Source organism: Halichoerus grypus, chromosome 4 (assembly GCF_964656455.1).
Source record: "Halichoerus grypus chromosome 4, mHalGry1.hap1.1, whole genome shotgun sequence".
Classification (NCBI taxonomy): domain Eukaryota; kingdom Metazoa; phylum Chordata; class Mammalia; order Carnivora; family Phocidae; genus Halichoerus; species Halichoerus grypus.
The window spans coordinates 2,238,861-2,259,374 of NC_135715.1; the positions used below are offsets into that span (position 1 = coordinate 2,238,861).

At 51.0% G+C, this 20,514-nt stretch overlaps 1 protein-coding gene and 1 long non-coding RNA gene across 10 annotated transcripts in view; one reads left to right on the plus strand and one right to left on the minus strand.

Annotated features, from left to right (window-relative positions):
- Positions 1-20,514, minus strand: part of ARHGEF7 (Rho guanine nucleotide exchange factor 7) — a 130,425-nt gene that overhangs the window by 86,986 nt on the left and 22,925 nt on the right. For 8 of the 9 annotated variants that reach the window (XR_004913885.2, XR_013446828.1, XM_036081644.2 and 5 more), the window contains exon 2: positions 13,979-14,065. Coding sequence is in view for 6 of the 9 variants with exons in the window: in XM_036081644.2 (XP_035937537.2) it covers positions 13,979-14,065 (87 nt within the window). In the remaining 3 variants the exon portion in view is untranslated. Of the gene's footprint in view, positions 1-13,978; positions 14,066-14,216; positions 14,279-20,514 lie in introns of those variants that run through there. The other variant, XM_036081689.2, reaches the window with a different exon arrangement.
- On the plus strand, positions 14,317-20,045 carry LOC118529010 (uncharacterized). The gene is made up of 2 exons (XR_004913914.2): positions 14,317-15,178; positions 18,531-20,045. It is a non-coding gene; the product is annotated as an uncharacterized LOC118529010 (long non-coding RNA).

Below are 20,514 nucleotides of genomic sequence, written 5' to 3' on the forward strand. Positions count from 1 at the left end.
CAGCTGACCGGGAATTCTCAACTTAGAAGTTCTGGCCTCTCTCTAAATCTGGATTCAAATACCAACTCCACTACCGAGGAAACATGAGCCGCGGGGCATCTTGCTGACCCTCTCTCCAGCTCAGTGTCCCCTCCACGTGTAAGGGCTATCCGGCTGTGGCTGTCCCGGCACTTAGCAGCCCCTCAGCAAGCAGTCACCATTACCATGGAGCTGCTGGTATGCAGTTTTAAACACTTATTTCTACCTCTCTGCATTTCTATCATTCCTCCTCATACACACCACTGTCTTCTCTATGTGTTTCTCCCTTTTCAATTAACTTTCCTATTCACTCCTGAAGTCCACATGGATAAAATGCAGCTCATGGCGTGAGTAGGAGTCAGGGACTGATTGTGGCTGGCTGGATGGAAAGCCTGCACAAAGGTAATACCAAGCTGAGAAGTGAATGGCTAAGTTCACAAATGATACTGTATCATCTTCAGATTCTTGAAAGCAGAGGTAATCTCTTCCACAGACCAAAATACACACAACTGTCTTAGATGCCAAACACCACCCTCAATGCTCCTGACCAGAACCTGATGTCCCAAAGGCAGCGCATGCCAAAAGGCCCAGGACCACCTGGCTGCCACCACGGTAGTAATTAATTCAGGAGGGATCATCACGGGATGCTAAGAGCATCCGGTGAAAGGCTCTGAGGCACCACCCCACAGATTACATACTAAGTACAAAGGCAAAGGGCGCCTTTAAAGTGCAGAGACCCGGCAGGGGTCCCCTTAGCCAAGTGACAGAACTTAGCCCCAGCAGTATGAAGGGTCCACATTAAGCACTTCCCAATAGGACCCATAGAAATACAGATCACCACTTGTGTAGAATTCTTACCTAAAATGTTTAACCTGAACCAGGTCCCACCCAGACCACAGGGCACTTGACAGGATAACCACCCTGGCCTCCTCAAAAATGTCAAAGTCCTAATAAATGATAAAGGTGGAAGGACTGTTCTGGAAACTAAAGGAGAAGGTTCTCATTTTAAAGATGGACATGCTAGGTATTCAGAGGCAAGTATCTTGAGGTCTACTATACACTTTAAATGACTACCAAAATAAAAGTACCTAAATACTCAGAGCAAAGGGGCAAAGTGTCTAGATGGTAAACTGAGTAAACTCCACACTGTCAGCTTCAGTTTTTCCAAGAAAAGGGCAGGGGGTAGGTTAGGAGGTTCATTTGAGGACTCCCAACTGCCCCCAGAATCTTTTAAGTAAAAATAAAAGCATTCCCTCACCATCCACACAAGGACTCAAAAGGAACAATCCCAACAGGCCCCGCGTCACTGCAGGGTCTCCATGGCTGCCTCCCCCCCACCCCCACCCTGAGCGCTGGGCTGGCCGGGCCCTGCAAGGAGAAGTCCAGAGGAAAGTGCACTTCCCACCCTGCCCGTCCACAGCTGGGCAGGACCCTTGGGTCTCCTGCAAGCACAGGCAAAATCACCACAGTCCCCTCTCCCAGCCAGATCTCTCCCAACCTCACCAAACTCGAATTTGAGGGACTCACAGTAAGTCAAACTCTCCAGGGGGACCCTGGAATCTGTATTTTAAAAGCTCCACACTGTGCACCCCAAGTGGACACTACCCATTCTAACCTGCCAGTCCTCCCTGAACGGGCGGGGATGCACGCCCTCGGCCTCGAGAAGGTGGGAAACGCTAACGCCACAGCAAGTCCTGTCTTGCCACATCAAGGACAGACCAGGGAGTTTCTCTACCCGAGAAACTACCCGAGAAAACACTCAGCACACACTAATATAAAGTAGGTTGGAAATACATATTTGGGCTAGAAAATTATTTTTTAAAAAAACATACTAAAGGCAAATTTCATATCTAAATGTGTTCTGAGAGGCCTCGGGTTTGGTTTTGCTTTGTCATCACTCCCTCTGGGAACTGATCCTCTCACTGGTTCCCAGGACCTAAGGGAGCTCCTCGGGGACGCAACCCGCTTCAGGGCAACTACCTGTCAGGAAGAGGGGGTCCCCCCATCCCAGAAGGCCAACAGGGATTTTGTCTGTTTTTAAAACAGAAGTAGGGCAGTGAGGACTAAGACATTCAGATCAGCCTCAAACAAGGTGGGAGAAAGGAGAAGAGGTCAGAAGGCACCACACTAAGCGACTAGCGTCTTCTCTGGGCAGAGAAATATCTCAGGATTCTTCAGACCATACATGCCTGAGCTCCAGATCCATGTTGCTCCCACTCATCGGTCCTGACTGATGTTTTTTCACAAGGCCTTACTGAAAAATAAGAAACAGACCCTCGATGAAACATTTTCCCGCCAATTGGCCAACACTGGCCATCCTATTCAACCGCAAAGCAAAAAATACACATGTAACCTAGTATTATTCAGGAGAAAGCATGTTTCATACACAGAAACACCTTCCCCAGGGGTCTAGGCCAGTGAGGATGCATCTGAGGCTAGGGAGAAGGCTTCCCAGCGACACCGCGGACAGGTGTGCGGTCAGCCGAGCTAGCCCAGACCAGCCCCAACCCCCCTGAGCAGCAGCCCCGAAAGGGACAGCTGCAAGCACACCGCAGGCCCGCCCTCCTGCTCAGCGAGCACAGCCCTGCCTGCACTCCACACTCGGGCAGAAGGCACATCCAAGTCGTCTCATCTCCACCAGATGCCTCTACCCGACCTGTTTCCAAAACCACCAAAGGACTAGGACCAGTTTGCAACAAGACAAAGAATCTGGACCCCTTCTAGGTTAGGGAACAAGAGAATTTCTTCAACACACACATGCCCACCCTTCCCTAGACGCTCCTAGGGTCTCCACAGCGGGGAGGGGGGCCTGAGGAAACTTCCCATCTCTGTACAGGGAGGCGGAGAACGTTCCGGACACTGCGCGGAGCTTCAGTGCTGCCGTCTGCAGGACACCCTCACAGCTCCTCACGGCAGAGCTACAGACACTCGGCAAATTCGGCTTTCGGACCAGGCCCCAGTCCTGATTCTAAAACTCTCTGGTGGTAAATACACTTACGAGCTTCCTAGGAGAGCAGAAGCTCCAGGCCCCCTGCCAGCTTCCCCCAGCGGGCTCCGCCAGCGGCCAGCGGGCCAAGAAGAGGCAGGACCAGCACCCACTCATCAGGACCAGCGCCACCTTCTTCAGGAGGAAGAAAGGCTACTTGTCCGGCTGCACTTCAGCTACAAGTAGCTCAATGAAGCAAGGCCCTGAGAGGAATGAAACGAACCCTTAAGGACTGACCGGACAGGAAGGTGTGAACAGGGGGGCGGGGGGCGGGGCGCGTCCCGCTGAGGGAGACCAGACAGGCTCCGCGGACAAGCCGCGCCCCTTCCACCGCCGGTCTGGCCGGGGCTCCGCGAGGGGGCTCTTCACCAATGCCGCCAACACCTACTCCGCGCCCCTGAGGCAGGCCCCAGCAGACGCTCCCACACACAGCCAAGCTGCCCTCCCGCTCACCAGCACGGGCGCGGCGGGGACAGGCCGCACGAGGGGCCGCCAGCACACACGGGGCGCGCACCGGGCACGCCACGGCCGTGGTCCCGCGCCTCTCGAGCTCCGGAGTCGTCAGTGTAAAGCACATGCACAGAGCCACCAGCGCAACACCTGACCCCACGCGCCGCTCGCTCGGACGGGCCACTCGGCCCCGCTACCCGGGACATCGTGAGGGCTTCGGCAGACTGGGAGGGGAAGTCCAAGGCGGGGGGAGGGACAGGAGACGCGGGCCAGGCTCAAGTCGTGAGAAGTCCCACCCACCGCGACAGGCTCTGAGTAACAGACATGTGTATGAAACATGAAACGGACACCAGCCTCTGAGTAACGGGGACCTGTCCAGGGGGGTCTTCAGCAGGGCGGTGGCACGAGCAGTGATAAGGACAGGCTGGCTGGACACTGGGCCGGAGGCCACCCGGGCCATCCCACAGACGGCAGCACCACGTGAGAACGAGGAATCAAGAACAAACTAAAGGCCGTGTACAGCTCTTACTTGAGTAAAAGTAGCCAAATGCAACCTGACAACATGGCCCTGGCCGCCTCCGAGCTCACGCCCCCAGACGAGAGAAGGCACTTCCGCCAACGTGCCCACCCCAGGACCACAGCACACCTGGTTGGGTCATCCTGAGGAGAAGGACCGACCTGAGGCGCTGTTCACCGTACGCCGTGGGTTTACCTGACTGGACGATGAGCCAACCATACATAACGCAGCTACACCAGCTCGGTCAGAAGATGGGGGTATCACTGGGAGTGCTCAGGACTAAGCCCCCCACTCTCCTGCCACACCCAACTCTTCTGTCTCTGACGCACGACCAACTCCCTGCCATCTCTACCCATCCTCACGTCCCCCCAGAGCCAGTGCCGTCCCTGTCATGCTCACGTCAGCACTAAGACATCCCCAGAATTGTGGAAGGACCCCAGTTATCTCAGGCACCCTGCTCAATTAATCCCTTAGCGCAGCTGGGGGGTACTAGTCGATTCTCCCCACTCTGTTTCATGAGGCTTGGTTAAAGGTGGAGAAGAGGCTAGGGCCACCAATCTATCGGTGCAGAGCGAGGACGACACCCTGGTCACCAGATACTGCAGCCTTGTTCTCAATACCACCCAAGGCAGAATTCCAACACGTCCTCCAAATCCACCCCAAAGCCCGGGACATCATCGTGGGAGTGCTGTTATATGCCACAGCAAATGGGATTCTGCAGATGTGCCTCAGGATGCTAATCCGTTGACCCTGAGTGAATTCAAAGGGAGACAGGGTAGGTGGGTCCCCGCTAATTATGAGCCCCTTCCAAACAGCCTCCTGCTGCTTGGAGCAGAGAGAAAAGTCAGAGGTGTGCAGCAGGACTGGACACAGGTGCATCGCTGCTGGCAGGAAGACGAAGGGCCTGTGACGAGGACCAGAGCAGCCCCCAGGAGCAAAGAGGGACACCTAGCCAATAGCACCAGGAAACAGGGCCCGGAGTCCTAAGCACTAAGAAGTGAATTCTGCTGACCACCTCGGGAGCGCCCAGCCAGCCACCACCCTGTCTCCGAGACCCTGAGCACAGAGCCCGCCAAGCCCCCCAGACTCCGGGCCTCGCTGCGGCGCTATCGAGCTGCTACATCCGTGCTGATCTGTTAGGCTGCAAGAGAAAGCCAGTACGCTACGCCGGCTATCTCACAAGGAAAATGCAAGGACGGAGATCAATTCTACCAAACAGCTATACACTCACTGAAACCAAAAGTCCTCTAAGAGATCTATACACTCAAGTTGTTTCTCCCTTTGGCAGAAACAGGAATTTCTCACTTCAGTTGATAGATCTGGTTAACACAGGAGACTGTAATGAACAGAAATTAGTTTTATTGATCTTGAAAAAATATAACTTGTCCTTAAAAAGCTTATATAAGCAGCTTTTGCTGTTCTGGAAAAAGTACTTCTAAGATCAATTCTCCCCACTGAGCTTTAGGAAGGTCAGCAGTGGGCTCTTACGCTCTAGGACGGGGCTGGCCACAGCAGTGCTCCCTGGGGTATACAATACAGTGTGGGAGATGCATTTCCAGATGATGCAGGGTAACAAACATTACGGATCAGAACATCTTCAGACTCAACTGAAGTCACCAAATGAAAGGTAACGGAACCTACTGCTACGCCATTATCCTGCAGCTCCTACTCAACTAAGCAGGTCCTCACTTTAAAAGCCCCGTGTCTGAACTGACCTGGCCACATCCCTGGAAAATCTCTGGCCTCCCCTTCTTACATAAGCACCTTTCATGAGGAAGCTCCAAGAGGGAGCTCTGACGAAACCCAACATCTATGAACAGATCAAACAACTAGAATTTCAAAAATAAGTGCCTTTTGAGAGCAAGAAGCTATTATCAACACAGTCAAATGTAAAAATATTGCAGTATCCCACCTTCTGCCTCTGTGACCACATAGATTCCAAGACCTAGGGGGCCACCCTTTCCAAACCCTGTATTTTGCCAAAGAAAACAAGTCCCAAAGGGCCTGAGTGTCTTTCATCGCTGCTGACCCTTTGCACACACTTTCTGGCGGTCCACCGTCATACACACCCAATTCCCTGGCACCCATATTGAGGTCTGGCCCAAGAGGAGAGGAAGTCCACCCTCAAAGCACAACTGAGCTGTCCTAAAGTCATCGGTCCTGCGCGTGGTCACGGTCCTGCACACGGACCCCCCTCCAGCAGCGCTCTGTAGCTGAGAGCACGCTTCCTACAGAAGCACAGCCACCCCGAGCACGTCCGAATGGCCCAGCAGCCACTGCGACGGGAGCTACAGAAGAAGGGACCAGCAGTCGTGCAGGTGCATAAAGCTCAACATGAGTGAATTAAACTTTATCACCACCCGCCATTCTTCCTTGGTCTCACACATTCAGCAGCTGAAACGAGAGCCTTCCACGTGCCAGCCCTGGGGATGTAAGTACACGACGACCCCGTGCACAAGGACTGCCCTCCACGCTCCCTGGCCACACACACCAGCACATGCCGACCTCAGCATTGCCCACCACCACGAGAACACCCCCTAACCTGGCCTCGTCAGAAGGCCCCCCGAAATCGGTCCGAGAAAGGAGGTGCTTCCCGCAGTGAAAGCAGCTGTGCAGAAACCGGACATCCCGGCCCAGACTGTGCCGGAGTGAGACCTCACTGATCTCCACCGACAAGTCACCGACATCTCTACTGCAATAGGTCTGAGGCTAAGCACCACACAGGACTCCAGCAGATTCCCGGTCTCAAAGGCAACGGCTTCTCCTGCTCAGGCCACAGCCTGGTCCTCTCAGACTCTGCATCCACACCCCATGTAGTCCATGTGGAAGTCATCCCTACCTTCTGCATGAAATGAGAATACACACTTCCAGCCACGGATGCTGCCCTCACTGTGGGTCAAGGGTCATCAACTCTTACCTGGATTTCTGCCATCACCTCTTCTGGTCTTCTTGCTTTTGCCCTCGACTCCCTGTAGTCTACACCCCAAACAGCAGCCAAGACGATCCTGGTCAGATCACCCAGCGGGTCTGCTCCAGCAGCCCCACATCACTGAAGACAGGCCAGCATCCTCGGGTGACTGCAAGGACCGCCACATCCTCTGGCCCAACACTGCCCTGGTCTCCTGTACTGCTCCCCTCACTTCCAGGGAGTCTGGGTTTCAGCCTAAGACCCAGAGCAGAATCGGAGTCAAGGGGAAAACGAGAGAAGTCAGATTTGCATTTGAGAGAAACCAGCCTGGGGAAGAACAAGAGGGGGGCTCGATCGCCGCGGGGCCACGGTGGGTGTCGGCGGCCAGAGCAGGCGGCAGGTGTGGAGAAGAGGCCAAGAGCAATAGTGTGGCATTTGGGTAGAGCGGGGTGAGGAGGGGAGGCAGGAGCAGCTCACCTGCTGAGGCTCTCGGGCCAGCCCACCGCTCCCTCCTCAGTCCTGGGCCTTCCCCTCCACCCACCAGCCAGCCAGGCAAACCCGAGGGATGCACAGCCAACTCCCTTCTGGCAGAGTCTCCTGGGAACATATGCATTGTCCCACAAGCAGCTCTGGGTCTCCGTCTGCTCTGCAACAGGAGACTAGACCACAGTGACCTCCGCATGTCCCCTCCTGCTCCAACACCTCACAGGTGCAACCTCACATCCTCCCCCCCCACCCCCCCGCTTTCTGCCTCCACCTGGGCTATAGTGAGTTGGCTCAACAGACTACGGCCAATGAAGGCCAAATCCCATCACCCCCCCCAAGGGGAAGCGGATGGGCGCGTGCACCCGCAGCTGGGGGCGGCAGAGCGTGAGTGGCGCGCTCACGTGAAGTCAAGCAAACTGCCTTCTCGTGGGAGCACGTGTTAAGTAAGACCAGTCCTTGCTGACTGACTAGTTAAGATGCAGTTCTACAACTCAGGTGAGCCTGGCTGACCAGCCACACCATAATGATGTTCAACAGGTGTCCCAGGAGGTGCAGCGGACCTGAGGGACCTCCCTACCCCCCACCCCCACCACCCGGTCAAGGGCGCAAAAAAGGGAGAGGAGCATCTTGGGCTAAGTCCTAGCACTGAACTAGTGGCTAGTTGAGGCAGAATACTACACTGAAAACGTCAATCCTGACTTGGCAGGAACCTCATGAGTATCTGGCCCAATGCCCTGCATCTAGCAAAATCCCCTTTGTGGAGGCACTGAAAATTTACATACAAATCTGAGTCTCTTCCTCCCTCGTCACCCTGATGTCCTCCAAGGGGAAATGCAAGCCAGCTCCCACACCCTCATCCACCCCAACACTGGAGGACTGCCTTCTCCACAGGATCCTTCAGGAAAACGAAACCCTGGGTCCATATTGGGTCCTGCCATGCCCACGGACAGGGATGTGGCACCCTGGACGCCAGGACAGTTAGTGCACCACAGAGGACGCGACCCTGACTTTGCAGCTGAAGCAGCACCTCGCGGCACTTTGCCCACAGTGCAGCAGACACGGGCCAAGGTCCAGGATTGGGCCTCCTCTCACCGGGGTCAGGGATGTAGCGCTCTGGGCTCACCCAGCCTGCCGGGCCCGTGCACGAGACTTTAGTTGGCCTAAGGCCAACAGGACACAGGACAGGAATTCACAGCCTGGGAGTCCCCGTCACCTCTCCCTTGGCTCCAGGTCCCTGCCCCCGCCTCTCTTCGGGGAGGGGCACAAGGATTGTCACGGTTCAGGAGGCCTCTGGCGAGCGAGGACAGTGAGAGGTTCCACCATCACCAGCACTGGACCTTGGGCAGGTGCCTGTCTCCCAGCGCCTTGGGTTTCTAACCACAGTGTGGAAACACTAGAGACACAACTAGTAGAGTTGCCTAAGATCAAGCGGGTCAATACACACTTTACAACAGGGTCCAGAACATAATCGGCACTCAGCAAATACTGCTTATTCCTGTTACCTATCGTATACCTCTAAGAACCATACCACCAGGGTAGACCATCCAATATGTATGGCCCAGCACAAACAAAATGCAGACCTCCTGATTCAAAATTCTTTAGAATTTCAGATGGTAATGAGCAGAACATTAAGACAAGCACAGAGCCCTACGTAACTACATGGGGGGCATACCCACAAGGCCTGCCCTGCCACCAACTAAACTCAGAACGCACCTATGGCCCTTGCCAGGAAGCAGTCCAACAGTGCGGCTTCGCCATTACACAGCTCAGCTTCTTGCACTCCAGGCGGCAGCACACATGTAAGAGCCTGCTCAGTGGAACCACCAGACCAGAGTACAAATCCTGTTGGGCCTCGAGACCCGCCAGCCACCCGGCAACTAACTCCTCCAGTCCTGTGCACACTCGCCTGCTGGGCTGGGCCCCGAGACCCGCCAGCCACCCTGGATCTAGCTCTTCAACTGCAGGATATTTGTGAGTAAACAAAACAGTACATGTGAAATGCATGGGCACGTGGCTTATATTCAACAAATGTCAGTCCACTGAATTTCAAAGACTGCAGCCTCTTAACCGATCTTTAGACTTAGGCCGTCCAACACAGAGACTGCCCCCCCACACACAGGCTGCAGAGCATGTGAAACATGGCTGAACTGGAATGAGAAGAGTTGTGAGTGTGACAAATATAAACCAAATTTCAAAGACTTAACATGAAAAGAAGATCTCAATGCTTTTAGATTAACTATATGTTGAAACACTACGGATAACCTAGGTTAAAGAGATTATTAAAATGAGCTTCACGTTTTTTACTTTGTGCAGTTACCACCAGTGTTAGAACTATGAATGTGGTTCGCACTGTATTTGCTGGACAGCACTACCGAGATGATGAGCTACCCTGCAGAGCTGAAGCGGAGGGGAAAGCCTAGTTATTTACTCTGGAAAAGCAGCCTGGATACCTAGGTGACTCATCGCTCACCCCACAAAATAATTTGGCAAGACACAAAGATTTAAGACAGAGGGTCAACTTTGACACTTTTTGCCCGGAGAAGTTAAATATAACTATAATATGAGTAGAATCTGACTTTCTTTGCTTTTAAGTACCTACAAAATGTTCAGAGAATACTCACCTCCCAAATTTAACTCAACTTCCTTAAATAAAAGGCAAGATCTGACAAAGGCATGGTGAATAAACTTCAAGAGTTTTATCAGTGAAAGTCAAACCCTATGGCATGACCAACCGCTTCCAGCTTACCACTGTGTCAACAGTGAAGAGGACTAGTTAAGGAAAATACTGCCACGCAGCCTTGAATGTACCTTCACACAAAGTTGCAGTAAGCACCTGAACTATCCACCTGTCTCAATCCAAGGCAAAAGTAACACTTGCTGGGGGCACTCCATCCCTAGGAAAAGAACTATAAATGCACTCTGGACTTAGTTTCAATTAATTCTTAAACCTTTGTCAACAAGTTTTAAGTTTCTATGTCAGCACGTTTTAATTTTGATCCTATTTTTAAATATTCTTTTAGACAAAATTTCAATCACAACCTTAGCTAAAAATCTCAAAGAGCATCAAGCATTATACATACTACTATAATAGAAGAATCTGTCCTTCATTGTATTTTTGAAGAATGTTTTTGGAAACACGTAAGACAATGTTTTCCAAAACCTCCCCGCTAACTCCATCAGCCCGGCTGATTCCAATGCTGGAGCGCCTGCCTGAACTCCTTTTTGTTCTCTGGACATCAGAGAAAGTGCCTTCCTCACACAGAGGGAGGTGCTCTTGCAGCCGGGCACCAGCCTGCATAGAGCCGCCCCTCCAGCCCGGACACGGCTGAGCAGAAGAGTGCGAAAAGGCCGGGAGGAAACACGGGCACCATCTGAGGTCTGTAACCTTTGTCCTCCTGGGCCAGCGCACAATGCAGGACATCTGGAGTGTCCCCCATCTGCTTTACCACCTACCCAGAAATGGGGGCACCATGGAGGATATAGGAGAAAAAAAGCCCAAACGTTTATCCCAAGAAGTTTCTTTATCCTCCAGAGGTAAAGAAAACACACAACAGGTACAAGGAATGTCTGCCTACCACTGCCTGCAAGGTGAAGGGAGAAAAACCCTGGGGACAGTTTGGCAAGTGTTCAAAGCATTTAAAAGCCCCTACACCTTTAACCTAGCAGTGCCCTATCTGAAGATTAATGCTGATGCCCCAACAGTGGTTCACGGGGTAAGTGCTGAGAACAGACGCATCGGGCTAGGCTTCCTCACTGCCAGGCCACAGCTGTGCTAAGTCAAGACGGAGGAGAACATGCAACATGTGCAGTCCTTTAGAAAAGGTTACAAATAAAGACACAACTGAGCGCTGAAACCAGAGACCAAATGGAGACTCTGGAAAACTATACAATAGAGCACTTAGTCCCCATGAACAAAATTCGCTTTCACCATGTTGCACGTAGGTCTAGGACAATTCTGTCCTTGCTACGTATACTGGGCAAACTAGGGGCTCTCAAAACAACATTCTCAAAAGTAACTGGAGAACCACAGGGACAGCCCCTTCTGTCAGTAAGTTTAAGTATCAACATTAATTACCCAAACAGTTCTAAACAGGGGCATCTCTCAGTACATCTTACCTTACTACACCAGTAAGAACATGGGGGAAAAAACCTGAATTCTTATCAAATTCCATACTATTTCAAGGAAATGAAAGATTCAAATAAGATGCAAGATGGGTAGCAAAGAGAAAAACAAAAAGGTCACCCAAGCCACATGTGTGGTTTTCCTACAGCTGTTTTTTCCCCCAGTTTAAAAATGTTTTCCAACTTAAAACCTAAATTGCTTCTCAAGGTTTAATAAATGCAAACCGTACCTTTAAAATTAAAACTCCCTCCATAACCAGAACCACCTACTGGGGGAAATACCTGGTTTTCTACAGCTAATTAAGATAACTGATATAGTAATCCTGATGCTCAATTCCTCCTTTCCTTTAAGAAATCTTAGCATAGTTTAAAATGGTGGTAAAATACATACACCAAAAATAGTCTATTACAAACACATTTCACTCTGAACTCTTGGAAAAAGCACCTTGACACATACTAGAACAAAAGCTAATCTGGAATTCAAGCTCAGTTTTAAGGACTGGGGTTGTTCTTTCAAACAGTTTCTCTCATCTTTCAGAATGTCATAAAAACGAAACCTGTAAAGCCTAGAACACACGTCAAAAGTGCAAGGTCCTTCCCTGCCCGTTCCCTTTCTACATAATTTTCTTTAAAGCCCCTGGGGAAACGCTACACAGGGTCCGTGTGCGAGGCCCGGTTTCCAGGAACAGGTCAGCCCCTTCACACCACTGATGAACTGATGAGAACAAGTCTGGAAGCCCAAGCTGGGTTCACACCACACCGAACTTTCTCAGAGTGATTTCTAGCGTGGGGGGGGGGGGGTGACAACAATTTGAGAGTTTTGATGTGCTGTTTTCTCAATTATCTCAGGTAATTATGAGTTTTAAGTGTGACTTTCAACTGAGCTTGGAAGAATACTAACAATGTGCCTATTTATTAGAAGAAATAATTTACTCTTTAAAAACAAGTTACCCAAGTTTCCTTGTAAATAAAAAATTACTATCAACTACAAATTTATTGAAGGCCTACTGTATGCCAAGAACCGTTCTAGGTGCTCAGGATAGGTTAGTGACCTCTCCTAGCACATCTTTATTCTAAAGAATAGTCGGAATATGAAATTTCAACAGCAACCTCTGGAAAACGAAGGACGAGGGATTTTTAAGACTCAGCTTTAATACCTTCTTAAAGAGTCCCACACTGAAGGTGTGAGATTATCATCTTCATGTGCAAACTGAATTTCAAATTTACGGTAACAATAAACAAAACTTGCTTTCAAGAAAATACAACAAAAAGTCAGGGAAAAGCAAACACCGCTACCAGCAGAGCATATTCTCACAGCCCGATAAGGAAGGCAAGGGTAAAATGACAGAGGCTTTCTGGAGCAACGTCGCCCCCTCCTAAACAGCCCTTTGGTCTGTGGAATCTCTAGAAAGCACTGCACTTACCTGTAAGTGACTTCCTCACAGACATCGATCACTACTACTACGATACCTTCACGCTCACAATCATGCGTAAGAACTGTATTTTGATCTCTTAATTCCTAATTTTAATTAGCAGATAAGTTGTCTGTGTAACATTTCCTCATAGATTTGAAGGCCTCTCGGTTTTTTCCTCCAAGAAACTTACACTAAGCCTGTCCTTTTAGGAGGGAAAACCTTTACAGAACCATCCTACATAACAGGTTCTGTCGGAGATGCGTTCGTTCGCTCTTCTCTACAAGCCCGACAGAACGCGCCTCGATTCAGAGAAGGAAACAAAGGCTAAGGGTGGAAAAGCAGCAGGCAGAAAAAGACAGGCACAGAACTGACCACAACCACGCTGACTTGTAATTCCCAAATAAAAACATAGCTAGATTTCTGGATCTAAAGCACTACCCCAAGATCAAGAAAAATCATATAATAACCTAAGTTGAAAAACAGGTTTCCAGAGAGCTGCCACAAAAAAACTGTATTTAGCACAGTGACAAAACGCTACCCAGCATGGAAAAGACACACCGCCCAATACGCTCCCCAAGACAGAGCTTAGCTTGTCTCTACCCTAAACATCAAATGTTTAAATTTTAAAAATTAAAAATTTTAAACTTAATTAAAGTAAAAACCACCTAATTTCTGGCTGGAGAAAGGAGTGAGGCTGGGAGGCCCCCGGGCCCGTTTCATTTCTGCCGGCTTGGCCTGATTACCTGCTGAGAATTCCGAGGGGCTGACGCAGACCTGAGCACGGGTCCCCGGAGAATCCCTAAAAGCAGAGTTCAAGCGCAGGCGGGGACCAAGGAATCAGACTGCACCCCGTTGTCGCCGGTGCGGGACACCTGCCCACGAGCCACTGGGGCTTTTCCTCACAGCAGCGAGGACCAGGCTTGGGGCTGCACACGGCGGCTCCTCCCCGGCCCGGGGGCGCGTTCACACCGTGGGGCGGCCGGCGAGCCAGGCCTCCGAGCGCCGCTGCCGCGGGCCCTTCCCCCAGCCCGCCTGCCGCCTCCCCGAGCCGCGCCCCGCGCCCGCTGCCCACTCACCTCCAGGCGCAGGGAGGCCCCGCAGCCTCGCAGGAACTCGCGGATATTGCTCAGGCACTCGCTCTCGCTCCGGGGCTCCGGGTAAACCTGCAACACACAGCACAGGCGCTGAGCGGCGGCGCGCAGGCCGCGGACGCGACCCACGGCGGCCTCAGCAGTTGGCCCCGGGCGAGAGGACGCGGACGGGCAACCCCGGCCGCCCCAGACGCCCGCCCGCTCGACCGCCGCCTCTCCTCACCCTCTTTCCTTCCCCTGGGCTGCACCAATCTCAGGCCCCTACCCTCTCCAGGAAGTGGGCCGCCGCCGGAAGTGACGTCTTCAGACCGCGCCCCAGCCGCCCGGCGTGCGGCCCATTCCGGCCTCGCCCTCCCCCTGGCAGACGCGGCGCACCTGGCCCCACGCGTGGTAGCAGCCGCCGCCTCCTCTCCCCACCGGGCACCTGGTTCTCGTCCTCGGACACGCTCCACCTGGCCCCACGCGCAGACTCCTCCTCCTGGCACCTGATCCTTGTCCTGGGACCCGGCGCACCTGGCCCCACGCGTGGCCGCCGCCCCTTCCTCCTCCGCCCCCTCCGCCGCCGCCCGCACCCCGGCACCTGGTTCTTGTCCGCAGACGCGGCCCACCTGGCCCAGCGCGCGGTCTCCTCCACCTGGCACCTGGTTCTCGTCCTCGGACACGCTCCACCCGGCCCCATGCGCAGACTCCTAGTCCTGGCACCTGATCCTTGTCCTGGGACGCGGCGCACCTGGCCCCACGCGTGGTAGCAGCCGCCGCCTCCTCTCCCCACCGGGCACCTGGTTCTCGTCCTCGGACACGCTCCACCCGGCCCCACGCGCAGACTCCTCCTCCTGGCACCTGATCCTTGTCCTGGGACCCGGCGCACCTGGCCCCACGCGTGGCCGCCGCCCCTTCCTCCTCCGCCCCCTCCGCCGCCGCCCGCACCCCGGCACCTGGTTCTTGTCCGCAGACGCGGCCCACCTGGCCCAGCGCGCGGTCTCCTCCACCTGGCACCTGGTTCTCGTCCTCGGACACGCTCCACCTGGCCCCACGCGCAGACTCCTAGTCCTGACACCTGATCCTTGTCCTGGGACGCGGCGCACCTGGCCCCACGCGCAGACTCCGCCTCCCGGCACCTGATCCTCGGCCTCGTCCGGTGGACACCGCCCTCCCAGCGGGTCCCGGGAGAGCTCAGCCTCCGCGGTGAGCAAACCCCGAAGGGGCTGGAGGGTACCCTGTGTTTCTTCAGTTCTTCCCTGCCACCCGCTTGGGAGAGTGGAACTAGTATTCTATCACGATGACTTAAAATAATTGGCACATAAATTATGCATGTTGGGATTGAAGTGCAATGTTTTCTTCCCCACCTCATACCTACCATGTGCCTCATTAATGATTAACCAAAACAGCCAGTTACACGTCAGCGAGTAGGTCAGCTGGGGAGAAATTGTATGCGGCCTCCACCACCAGCAGAGAGCTTCGAGGAGGGCTTGGGCAGGCTGCCAGGTGCTTTGATCCAAGCCCGAACTGTGAGGGCCACCTGCCACACGTGTAAGGTGTTATTGACAGCCTCCCCAGGCAAGAAAGGTCAAGAAAACCGAGCGCAATACCCATAATACAGAGCAATCAAGGGAGAAAGAAGCCAGAGACATCACAAGGACCCTTTGTCGTTCTAATGCATATGAAGAAGACTCAGTTTTGGGAGTTACTCTAAAGCACCATCCAGAACTTTAGCATTTGAGGACATTCAAGACACTTTTGTCCTTCTTGGGGGAAATCACAACATTCCATCAGGCCTCACAGGAATACTTTGGTTTCATTTCAAGGAGCTCGGGTCTTTTAAAGTTTGAATCAAAACAAAGAACCAGTGTATTGAGAGGTGCAAAGAGGACAAAAATCAGACTTTTTTTTCCTACAATTTAAAAATTCTTAGAAGAAATTGCCAACATATTTCCTCCAAATTGAACAGATTTTTTTTTCCAGTGAACAAGCTAAACCAAAGCTGCTTCCTAGTCCATCTGCTTTCTCTATAAAAGAATTTTGAAAATGTACCAAATATGTAGTTAAAATCCTTCCTAATTTTAAATAGTTGCAAAGTTTTAATTTCTGATGTCCTGATGACATTCTGAAACTAAGTATCCTTTAAAAAATGTCCAGTAGACTTCAAATACAATAGAAATACCCATTCTCAGTCTTAAAGAATTTTCAACAAGCTCTTGTTTAAGTCAGAAATTTTACATCCTTTTCTCCTTCAACTCATTTCCATTCCACTTCCCCCAACATAACTGTATCCTAAAGTAAAACATTCTTATACTAAAAAATTTTACTGATCACACTTTTGCAAGAGACCCATCCAAATACAGTCCATCCTCATTTGTGGATTCTGTGCAAATTCACCTACTTGATAAAATTTGTTTGTAACCCCAAATCAGTACTTGTGGCTCTTTCTCATTTATAGACATGTGCAGAGCAGTGAAAAATTTGAACAGCCTTTACACACACATTCCTAGCTGAACCTGAACAAGGCCATGCTCTGCCATCTTATCTCAGCTGGTAATGTAAGCACATGTCCTTTTCACAGTCTACTGCCACCGCATTTTTCACATTGTGATTTTTGTTGATTTTGCTGTTTTAAATGGCCCCCAAGCATAGTGCTAAGGTACTATCTAATGCTCCAAAGCGCAAGAAGGCTGTAATGTGCCTACAGAGAAAATACGTGTGTTAGATAAGCTCCGTGCAGGCCTGAGTTACAGTGCTGTTGGCCGTGAATTCAATGTTAATGAATCAACAATACGGTACATCCAGAAAAAGGAAGCGGACATTCGCCGATCTGTACGTGAGGCCGCTCCAGGAAGTGCTAAAGTCACATCGATTGTGCGTGATGCAGCTATGGAAAAGATGGAAAAGCAGCTAAATTTGTGGATTCAGGAGATGACAACCAATAAAAAGAACATAGTGGACAGTGTTGTTGTAAGGCAGAAAGCCAAGGAAATTTACAGTCATGTTACCCAGGGTCAGGAAAAGGTTAAACCCTTCTCAGCGAGTGCAGGCTGGCTTGCACGGTTCAAAAGGCGGTACCACATGAAAAATGTTAAACTTGTAGGCAAGGCAGGTCCTGCGGATCAGGAAGCTGCAGAAGAATTTAAAAAGTATCTGCTAAGCATTATACATGAAAAGGGTTATATGGAAGAGCAGGTTTTCAATGCTGATGAGACAGGCTTGTTTTACAAGAATGTTGGTAAACAAACCTATATAATGCAAATGGCCTCCCAGGCTCCTGGCTTTAAATCATTCAAAGACCGTGCAACCTTGCTACTATGTGCCAATGCCAAGGGTGACTTTAAGTGCAAACCCCTAATGGTACACGGAGCACAAAACCCACGAGCACTTAGAGGGAAAAATCTGAACCGCATGCCAGTCCACTGGAGGTGGAACAAAGAAGCGTGGATGGCGTCCGGAATATTCTGGGACTGGTTCCACAACTGCTTCATCCCAGAAGCTGAACGCTATCTCCATAGCAAAAACCTTGCCTTCAGGATTTTATTAATTTTAGATAATGCCCCAGCTCATTGCCATGAAGAACTTGAAAATGCCCACCCTGACATAGAAGTTCTCTTCATGCCCCCAAACACTGCCTCTCTCATCCAACCCCTCAGTCAGGGCATAATAAAAGCTTTCAAGGCACACTACACCAGGGAGCTTTACAGCAAGGCCTTGGAGGCTCTTGACGCCAATGAGGAGACCACCATGATGGACTACTGGAAGTCCGTCGGTACACGCAACGTTATAGATTATATCAGCACAGTCTGGGACAGCGTCAAGCAGGCTACTATTAATAACTGTTGGGGAAATATTTGGCCGGACTGCATGAAACATTTTGAAGGCTTTGAAGGTGTTACAGAAAATATAAAGAACAGTGTCAAAAACATAATGCATATTGCACAGCAAATAAGTGGAGAAGGCTTCAGAGACATGAGGGAGGGAGATGTGGAAGAAATTTTGGAAGAAATGGCAGTAGAACCCACCAAGAAAGACCTGGATGAGATGGCAAAGCGTGGCACTGGAGTCAGTGATGATGACGATGGTGATGAAAGTCAGCCTAAGACTCCCAAGAATTGTCCCTCTCACAGCAGCCAAAATATCAGAATGGAGTTCTGCCCTGGAAAAAATTTTCAATGACATGGAAGAGTGTGACCCTGTGCTGGAACGCAGCCTCACGTTTAGGCGCCTGACCTCCACTGCATTCGTCCCTTACGCTGAAACACTTAAAGATTTGAGGCGAAAAGCCAAGCAGACAAGGCTGAAGGAATTTTTCAAGCCAGTTTGGGAGGGACCGTTGCTGACACCATCACCAAGTTGTGAAAGCCAGACTCCTGGGGTAGAACCACCAGGTCTCACACGCCAGCCTCACTGACGCCTTCCTCTTCGGTCAAGTCAGTCACACACCCTCCTTTGGTTTTCCGGGGGGCAAGTCAAGGTCACGAGGTTTAACCACTCTGCCCTCTGCCCCATCACAGTGTAAGCACCACAAGTAAGGTTTTCCTTAATGTTTTCACAGGATCCCAAGCGTTTCGTCTTTGTGTGATGCTTTCGTGTGTGACTGTCCTGTGCAGCAGAGCGTGTGTGTGCTGTGTACGCCGTGTGCGCAACCGAGCGGGGGCGGCAGTCCCTGCATGGCGCTGTACTGAGACGCCACACACAACCAGCTGTTTGTGAGGAGCACATGTTAAATGAGCTGTCTTCACACAGAAGTACATCTAAAACCAAGATCATGTGTCCACTGGCGGACAAAGTGCTGTGGTCTGGGCTCCAAGGAAAGCAGCCCTGCACTTGCCCCCGGAACAGTGGCTCAGGAGGGGACAGCTCAGTGTTCACCGTGACTGTAGCACAGACTACCACAAGTCACAGACGTCAGCTCTACCTTTAAGACCATTAACACCGTGACTGTAGCACAGACCACCGCAAGTCACAGACGTCAGCTCTACCTTTAAGACCATTAACACCGTGACTGTAGCACAGACCACCGCAAGTCAGACGTCAGCTCTACCTTTAAGACCATTAACACCGTGACTGTAGCACAGACCACCGCAAGTCACAGACGTCAGCTCTACCTTTAAGACCATTAACACCGTGACTGTAGCACAGACCACCGCAAGTCACAGACGTCAGCTCTACCTTTAAGACCATTAACACCGTGACTGTAGCACAGACCACCGCAAGTCACAGACGTCAGCTCTACCTTTAAGACCATTAACACCGTGACTGTAGCACAGACCACCGCAAGTCACAGACGTCAGCTCTACCTTTAAGACCATTAACACCGTGACTGTAGCACAGACCACCGCAAGTCACAGACGTCAGCTCTACCTTTAAGACCATTAACACCGTGACTGTAGCACAGACCACCGCAAGTCACAGACGTCAGCTCTACCTTTAAGACCATTAACACCGTGACTGTAGCACAGACCACCGCAAGTCACAGACGTCAGCTCTACCTTTAAGACCATTAACACCGTGACTGTAGCACAGACCACCGCAAGTCACAGACGTCAGCTCTACCTTTAAGACCATTAACACCGTGACTGTAGCACAGACCACCGCAAGTCACAGACGTCAGCTCTACCTTTAAGACCATTAACACCGTGACTGTAGCACAGACCACCGCAAGTCACAGACGTCAGCTCTACCTTTAAGACCATTAACACCGTGACTGTAGCACAGACCACCACAAGTCAGACGTCAGCTCTACCTTTAAGACTATTAAGCCATAAAGATCTAATTGTTACAGTTTTTCTTCTAAAGTAACACAACTATTGTGAGTACAAACAATGGGAACAATACACTCCAGTTTTTGAAGAAAATTATCAAATGTAAAACTTTACCTGGAAATGTGTGTCTTAATGAGATGTAGAGGGTTTTTTTAATTAGCTCATTTACTCATGGACAACTATCACTTACTGCTAGAAATAAATACAGTCCAGCATTAATTCTATTCCTGTCTTAGGGGGTTTTATGCAAACACTGAGAAACCTCATTCCTAAAAATAAGTAAATAAAAAATGGAAGTTTTGTTATCTTGTAGCTTGATTCTTTGATGCCTTCTGAATCACATAGCCCAAGTCCAGATATAATCAATCTAATCAATCGTAAGTAAAATTTTGAAAGCATCAGTTAACAGCATGATTAGGGTCTCCTGCAGTCTCTCTGAAAGTGAGCAAGTAGAAACCCTTGAGCTGCAAAATTCCAGGCACTAAAGCCCTTTGCTTCTAGCACCGTGGGTATCTCTGTCTGTTACACGGCTGGGAGGTTTTCCATCTCGCAGCAGTGTGCCTCAGGGAGACAACAAGTGAGTGAATGGTCTGCCTTTTTACGTGAAGTGGGAGAAGGGGGTGTTGGGATAGCTCAGTGAGCTTGTCGCCTTCCCTGATCTCAGGCACCTTCTCCGACAGGTGAGTGCATGTGCAAGCCGAGCAACTGGACATGAACTCTTTTAAAAGTCTCCACCTTCGTGCACAAGGGTGCATGGAGCTAGCTTGTTCCATG